General features: G+C 36.5%; 1 protein-coding gene across 1 annotated transcript in view; it reads left to right on the forward strand.

Moving 5' to 3' along the window:
- Positions 1-8,956, forward strand: part of LOC111818563 (guanine nucleotide-binding protein G(q) subunit alpha) — a 329,132-nt gene that overhangs the window by 236,842 nt on the left and 83,334 nt on the right. The window contains exon 3 of the mRNA XM_023722989.1: positions 2,573-2,727. Within this exon, the coding sequence (XP_023578757.1) occupies positions 2,573-2,727 (155 nt within the window). The remainder of the gene's footprint in view (positions 1-2,572; positions 2,728-8,956) is intronic.

Consider the following 8,956-nt stretch of genomic DNA (forward strand, 5'->3'; position numbering starts at 1 on the left):
TAACTTCAACTTACTTTTATGTAGGCAAACTTAACTCATTTTTGTCCATTTTACTGTTTGTTAACATAACATCCCTTTCCTACATACTCTTTTCTTGACCCAAATGAAATACTAATGTAAGGTCAAGATGAGAGAGAAATGACTGAGATGAATGTCTTTACTAAAATAACCAATAAATTTTGTCAAACTAAAAAAAAAAAAAAAATCCTTACTGTTTTGTACTTGCTCATGTGTAAATTTGACTCCCTTCTGACATTGTAGCTGTCTTGTCAGCTACAGTTTGAACAAGTAAAGCCTTATTTCACTGCATGAAACTGTGTGCACATAGAGGGACAAGTATCATAAATCCTAAATATTTATGTGTAGGATGACAGAGATGGAAATATGTATCTACTCATTCATATAGCTTATGATTACCTGAGATCATAGGTGATTTAGTTCAGCTGTGTTAGGTAAAATTACATTAAAATGAAGTTAAACATTTCTCCTAAAGTTTATAACTAGTAGTATAGGCATAACCAGGGCTAGCAGTTGGATAGCTTGTTGAATTTCTACTCTTGCTTCCTTCCTTATGTCAGAGGACCATTTACTGTGTCGGACAACAGTTTGTGTCTGTGTAGTACTTTATCATTTACAGTAATTTCCAAATTGTTGCATTCATTGAAATCATCCTCAAATGGGGATTGTTGGGCCTCATTCCTAAAAACTGTGATTCAATAGATCTGAGGTGGTGTCAGTGGATGTGTATTTATTTCTAGCCAATTCCTAAGTGTCAGTGGTGCTACTTACTTGAGAACAACTGGCGAACACTAATCATTTGTGTCAAGGCACATAAACTTGGGGGGTGCTATGTGTGCTCTTCCCCACCAGAAATAACACTTTTAAAGATGAAACCACTTATCCAGGGTCATAAGAAGTGCGCTCAGCTTCCAGACCATGACTTTTAGATGAAATCCAGCAGGCAACTACTCCGCATACGTATAAAGAATCTAATTGAGAATTCTGCCAAGGGAGATCAAATTATCCAATCTTAGAACACAGAGTTAGAACTCATTCAAATTTAATGAGTAAGGGCAAAAAGGAAGGATTGAACCTTGATTATTAGACATACCTGCAGGGCAGAGTGGAGGAAACCCCATCTCCTGGAGAGGGGCCAGCCCATAGGCAGGGTAGATGGATGCAGGAGATGCATCATGGAGTGACAGATGTTGCCACTCAGCCAAGCAGAGCATAGCATCAAGTCTCTGACACTCTGATTCTGAAAGGCAGGTTTTAAAGGGAACTGTGATTCCCTGTGATTCCTGGGGTGGGGTTCAGAAGCAGGACTCCATGCTGATAAGGCTGCGGGTAACTTATCAAGACAGATTGGCTAGACTTCAACTAATTATAGAAAGCAGCTACAGGAATACATTTTCCAAGATCAGGATACAAAATGGAGCTACAGGTTGTCAGTAGGTCTCATTATCATAGTTGAGCAGAACTAATACAAAGGGAGATTTCTTCAGTCTCAAAAGTGAGGAGCTTTTTAAAAGTCTGAAGTCAAAATCAGTCTATTGAAAAGGAGCCCTTCCAACTTGCAGTAAGTGAAGAGAGGTAAAGATTGGAATCCAGATGGGGCCTAATGTGGATTATACTTATTGAAATTCTGTCTGGTTAAAATTCTATGAAATGAGTATTAATATATACTGCATTCATTGCACACTAATTTGATTGAGGTTATTAAATAGTGATATAGTCTGGCTAATTTGAATATTTTTGTTTTGTTTTTATGTTTTGAGACACGTCTTGCCATGTATCCAGGGAATGTCTTCAACTCAGTGATGTAATTCAGGCCAGACTCAAATTCATGATCTTCTTGCCATAGTTGCTGAAATGCTCTGATTACAGCCCTATGCCACCACATCTGACAGAAAATAAATACTTTTAAAAATAAAAATGAAAGTTTTATTTTAATCTTAAATTTTCTCAATTTTTTTGCTAAATATGATATTTTAATATATAGGTCCTTTTACATTCTTCAGTCTGCTTATATAGATAATAGATATTAGAGAAATATTTTGGGAATTGGGGTGTGTAGGAATGGAGTAGATATTGTAATTGTCAGATTAAGTCATTAATATTAACTACTCTTCTGATGGCTTTATACCCTATCCTAAAAGGAAACTATAAAAACAGAGTTTCTGAGTTTCTCCTAAGGTGGGCTATTGAGTATGTTTGATTATAATAAACTATAAGCATAAAAGGGCTATGTAATTAACAATGGTCTTGGATTATGATAATCACCTGAACAGTGGTATACAGCACAGTATTCTTATGGTGGTGGGCGAGCTGCACCATTTTCTTTCCTCTATTTACCTCAGATCAACTTTAAACAACCTTGAGGTTTCCTCTACAGGGGAGGACTTGGGGCAGGGTTTTCTCTAAGAGAAGCAACAACATGACCATTTGAAAAACAGTCTATGAAGAAAGAGGTTACTTGAATTATCCACATCATAATGTGCAAACCAAAGGCTATTTGAAAAGTAATGGAGAGTTATAAAACTGCTTCTGTTTTTTCATGTTTTCTAAACAGGCTCATGCACAATTAGTTCGGGAAGTTGATGTGGAGAAGGTGTCTGCTTTTGAAAATCCCTATGTAGATGCAACAAAGACTTTGTGGAATGATCCTGGAATCCAGGAATGCTATGATAGACGACGAGAATATCAATTATCTGACTCTACCAAATAGTGAGTATCCAGCCAGGAGGTCTTTTCCATCTTTCTCTTTACTTTGATGTTAAATGTGCTGTACAGGCCTGGCGTGGTGTCCCATGTCTGTAATCTCAGTACTCAGGAGGCTGAGGCAGAAAGATCACTGTAAGTGCAAGGCCAGCCGGGCTACAAAGTGAGTTCAAGGCCATCCTGAACTATGTAATGAAAACCTGTCTCAAAAAGACCCCCCAACCCCCTAAAAAGGGCTGCACAATTATGACTTATACAGTCTGTGCTATGTATAAACCAATCAAACTTCAGTGTTAATATGTATAGGTATTATACTCCTGATAAGCTCATAAACCTAACCTAAATTATAAGAAATTGAAATCATGAGTCAGGGAAAATATTTCTTTTACTGTTTTTTGTATTTTTTTTTTTTTTCTGTTTGAAAAACAAGCAGGAGAATTTTAAGAGTCTTTTCCCACCCTTTCTCCTCCCCCAAATTGCCAACCAGTGATTCCCAAATACATACACCATTGTTATCTGAAATCTTGTAATAATAATTTTTATACAAATTTTGATAAGATCTTATTCATGTGCTAGAAAACACCTACACGCATTAGAAATTGCAAACAAAAATACATTTGATTATGGCTTCCTGAAATATAAAACTTCCTAGTTGCCAGTTTTTAGACCCAGAACCTTGACTGCTTTTTCAGAACCACAATTAGGTTGATGGATGGATTTTCTTTTGTATGAAAATTGTGAGTCTAATTTTGCAGTCATACTAGAATTATTTTGTAAGCTGTCAGATTCATACATCCTGAGAAGATCTGTGTCCTAAAGAGAGCTGTTGATTCTTTAGATTAAGTCATGCTTAACAGAAAGAAAGTAAATTTTAACAGTCATTAATGTAATCAGTGTAGTCAGCAATCCAGATAATCAGGCACCTAAAAAATGGTGGGTTTTTATCTGTCTGTCTGTCTGTCTATCTATATCTATCTCTATTAGTCATCTATCTTATCTATCTATCTATCTATCTATCTATCTATCTATCTCTGTCTATCTCTGTCTATCTGTGGTGGATAGGGCTAGAATTTAGCTAGATTTCTGTCTCAGTTATGTTAACTAGCACTTGCCTCTTGTTTTGGTTCTGGGCAGACAGAGAATGAGTGGAAAATACTTAGCAGCTGAAAGACAGTTCATATGATCAAGTGACCCAGTAGATGATAGCTGAGCCTTGGGAAAAGTGAATCCCAGTGGGCTGATTGGTATCACTGTTTGTATTGATGACCCAAGAACTGTGTGTTGCTTTTCTAGTAGTTATGATGTGGCCTTTCCAAGCATTTGTATCAGATCAGTTTTATTTTAGGTGAGCCATAGAAATATTGCTCTTCTTGTTTTCCTGTGATAAGTTTGAATCACACAGTTCTGACATGAGACATAAAATGTGCTTGTGGGTCTGTGTATTTGTGTTTCTGAAATATGTGCTATACTCTATCTCTTCTTTCTCCTTCCATATTTTTCATTGCACTTCTTGTTCCCAATCTCTTCTGCTGTCTCCACCTCTGCCTTCATCTTTTCCACCCATTCTCCCTCTCTTTCTCCTTCCCTTCTTTATCTCTACCTCCTGCACTCTTACAATGTAAGTTTCTGTTGAGTACAGAGATGGAAAAGATGCATTCAGTTCTTTTCTGCTGTCTCTACCTATGACCAGCTGTCTGTGTTTGTTTTAACTACCTTCCACCTCTTTCCTTCTGCTTTATTTGCCATTTCAAATTTCTTCCCTCTTTGATGTTGCTGCTGTGTTTTGCCTATCCTCCTCTGCTCCTGCTCAGTGTGCTCTCAGTTGTTTACTCCTCTACCTCACTTTTAATTCTCTTTACTTTTCTTCAACTCTTTCGTCACTTCTCACTTTGACACTGTGATACCTTTACTGAATAATACTTCATTATAAAATTATATTTTTCAATTATTTTGCCTCATTATTTTCCTCCTACCATCTGTCTTTAGTTATTTTAAATCCTGTTTCTTCCCTCCCAATCTCTTCCATTCTTGAGTATTAGCTATAGTTATTATCTTTGTGGAGGGGTTTTCTAGAGAGGAATTAGAGCTCCAAAATCTAATACTTATGTGCTTACCAAGGTTAGGTTCCTTCCTGAGGAATCTAGTTTATCTGTCCCAAGGATGGATCCTCCAATTTGCACTGTCTGCTGTGTTCTTGAGATAAACCTCCATCACCTCCAGTGACATTCCTCTAGGATTGATTTATGGATTTAAAGACATGAATGAATTAGATGTTGCTTTATGGCAAAAGGTTAGCCTGGACCTTTAGAAAGCCACCGTCTTAGAATTCTGCCAGTACAGACTGAGTCCACCCTAGAAATAGGCCTGCTTGTTGATTGTTCCTTATGAGAGAGCCAGACCATGAGGTGGGCCATATGGCTAAGACTGATCTAAAATTCTCAAGTAATTATTTTTTAAATAGTTCAGCTGTTCCCTAGTGGGATAGGGAGAAGTTGATTTCCTGAATTTCGTATATGTAGGTACATATACCTACTGTATGTATATACAACTAATTCTTGAACCATATTTTTATTGTTGAAGTAATGTTAGAACTTGTCCTTATGCTTTTAGACATTTCAGTATATATTTCTTTATAAAATATTGTACCTAAAATTAATAATCAGTTCTTCTTATTCTGTACCAGTTAATACTCAGATTTCCCGAAGTCTTTCAAAATGTCTTTTAACAGTGGTTGATTTTTAGGACTATACATTAAATCTGGTTGTTATAGCTCTTAAGGCTCTTTGACTAGAGAATTGTTTTGCATTTTAGTGGCTGAAAAGATTGGCCTAGATTTGTCTGGTGACTTAATAGTACAATTTAGCTACTCCTCTGTCCCACAGATTTACTATAAACTGGATATTTCATTAAATGCTTGATTATGTTCAGGGTAAACATAGCGACTGGGAAGCATTAATATGTCATATGCTGGCTTACACATCACTGGTAGATTTACCATACTATGAGGGTAGTGGCCTCTCTGTTGATTGTAAAGCTGTATTTTTCTCTCTTAAGACATTATTTTGTCACTCAGCAGTCTTAAGTTCCCAATGAACTCTTTACCTGATGCTTTTAATTCTAGTTGGTAATCCTGGCCTGATTGACTAGGTGTTTGTGTAAGAATGATTTTCGACCTGCTTCACTTGATTTGTATGGTCACTGTTCTGTGATATAGAGGGTACTATATGTTTCATAATGGAAAGATGTATGTTTAAGTGTTTCGTTTAAGGTCAGTAATTTGTTGTGTGGACTAAATAAATAAGATGGTAATGTTGGTAATTTATTATCCAAACCAGTATACTTAGAGAAAAAAGTAATTGCTATTGGAGTCAAGTGGCAAGCCTAAACTGGGAATTTACAGAGCAAGCCAGTTCATCTGGGTCACCTTAACTAAATGATGTCTGGAAATACCATTTTATCTAATCATAAAAGACCCCACAGTGGTACAATTTCTCATCACCCACTTCTGATAGGAAGAATTTATGGCTTGGGAAGATTGAGTAACTTGTTTGTGGCCACACAAGTAACAAGTGATAAGAGTAGGTATCTAATTCAAACTTACTTATTCCAGAGACTAAGCTTTTATCACTGTGAAGTAAAACGTCACACAGGGATGGATAGAAAATAGATGCATAGATAGTTAATTAGTAGTTGTTACATAGATAAAAGGATAGATAATAGACTAATAGATAAATATCTATGGACAACTGTTTATAAAAAATCCCCATGAAAGTATTATGAAAAGTTATTAATTGATGTTGTTTATAGGTAGTTTCATATTTTTAAGGTTGAGAGGAACAACTACATCATATTTACTGGAAAACCCAGAAAGTTTTGATTTTCATCATCAAAACTTAAACATGTTTAGCTAAGTGTCCATTACTCAAATTAACATAGATGTTCCACACATAATTTAGAAGTGTTATTTCTAGGGCCGGCCAAATAGCTCAGTGGATTAAAGTGCTTGCTTAGGCAGACGCAGGGGCTGGGAATTCAATTTCCGGGCCTGCCATGCTGGCCCCACCCCCGGGGTGTGCTGAGATGGCAATTGAGCCTGGGCGTGGTGGCACACACCTGTTATCCCAGCACTTGGGATGCTGTAAACAGGAGGAGTGCTACAAGTCAGATCTACACAGTGAGACCCTGTACACCCTGTATACCCTGTCCTAAAATACAAAAAAAAAAAAAAAAAAAAAAAAAAAAAAATGTTATTTCTAAATCTTAACTTCCAGTTTTTAGGTCCCCCTTATTGCCTTTTTTATTGGAGCCAGTATTAAGAGCACAGTAAAATGATTTGAATTTCCCTACTTTTGCTTTGATTAGGCAACTTGCTAGCAAAATATGCAATCAAATGGCTCAAAGGACAAGCAATAGTAGCAGAAACAAAGAGATAAAAAAAAAATTGCAGAAAATGGATAAACAGTTTCAGATAAATTTGTAATTAGCTTTAATTTAGTACATGCTTCCAAATCTATATAATGAAGAGGAAAGAACATTCTAAGATCCTGGAGCATTTGTAGGTTTCTTTATTATTTTTTATTATTGATAAAAAGCCTGAGGGCTCTTTATATCTTTAGATAAAGAACACAATAAGCAGATGGTTATGTGTTTTTCTTTTTTTCTGGGCTCACCACCCATTTTAGTATGCTGAGACATCAGGTCAAATGAGTTCTTTGACTATAGTACTAAATGTTCCCTAATTTCACCCAGAGAACAAAAAAATCACAGTCACACTATCATACATTATAACACAAGTCTTCACCCTGTAGGTTTTGGCTGAAGATGGATTTAAGAGATCACATAATCTCTAATCTTACTTTACTAAGTTTCCCTTCAGAGAAGTCGGACACTTTGAAAGTTCCATGTGGTCCAGAGACTGTAAGTTCAAAATATAGAAGAAATTGGCCTTTTGGCACAGGTGAACATTAGCATTTATCTATAGCCTCAGGTTTACATTTTTGAATCTGACTATACCATGTTGAATTTAAAACACAAGAAGAGTTTCAGAATAAGGTAACACATCCACCTGATGCTGGCCAACTCTTTGAACAGGCCCATATTACAGAGTTACTGCCTGATGAGCCAGATACTTGAAGGCTGGTGTAAGTGGTTTAGCTCTCCTAGCCATTGTGAATTGTCTCTACCCGATGGTAAATCAACTTGCAAGCATGCTCCAGGTTTTTGAAATCAGGAAAGATTATTGTATAGTGACATTGGATCAAGATTCAGCTATGGATGTAGTTTCTTCTGCTGCTCACCACCTCCTGGAGCTTGGAACTAATTAAAACTCACTTTCCCTAAGCATAGTATGTGATACGTAATTCTCTTCTAAATTCAAGTTCCTTGATTCTATTGCAATACACTGCCTTTACTGGAGAAGTTGTTATCCTATGCAGCCAAGTGAAAGTCTGACACCCTCAGATTTATCTGCAAATGTAATGAACAGAGAAATTACATAGTTAAATTATAAGAGCTGCTCTCTTTAATATAAGAGAGGGCATTGATCTTGAATAACATGGAATAACATTTTTCACTAGGATGATTTATTTACTTTTATTCTAATTTTGTCATTTAATGAGCCACATCTTCTACTACATTTTGCAACAGTAGAATAAAGTTAAAATCCCTGTATTTGTCTTTGACATTGAACTCTGATGATTTTAAAGGTCTTTATTATTTATTTCCTTTTCAGTATGCTTGCTTCTCACAGAGATGAAAAAAGGTATCACAGGGATGAAAAGGGCTTAGACGTGCTCAGCTATTCTCTGTTCTGCAGTAGAAAACAACATAAGGGAAAGGAATTGGAGTTGGCTTTTGTTTTCCATTCCCACAGGTTGTCCAAAGGTGTGCTGGGTATGGGAAACTGGCTTCATTTTGTTAACTGCCTGCTCACATGTTGGCAGAACTTTGCTCATTCCACTGATTTGGTCTCTTATAGTCTCTTCACGGTCTTTACTGAGAATGATGATGGATCTAGCTAAAACCTGTGTTGCTGTCACTATAGAGTAGGTGGCCCCTGCCTATTTTTATAAATAAAGTTTTATGGTAACACAGCTGTGGGCATTCTTTTATGCATTGTGTTTAGGTGCTTTTGCACCCAACTACAGAAACAGATAGAACAGAGACCATGTGGCTCACAAAGCCTATAATATCTCTAGATGTCCGTATGTGTGTGTGTGTGTGTGTGTATATATAT

Source organism: Octodon degus, unplaced genomic scaffold (assembly GCF_000260255.1).
Source record: "Octodon degus isolate 3935 unplaced genomic scaffold, OctDeg1.0 scaffold00095, whole genome shotgun sequence".
NCBI classification, from domain to species: domain Eukaryota; kingdom Metazoa; phylum Chordata; class Mammalia; order Rodentia; family Octodontidae; genus Octodon; species Octodon degus.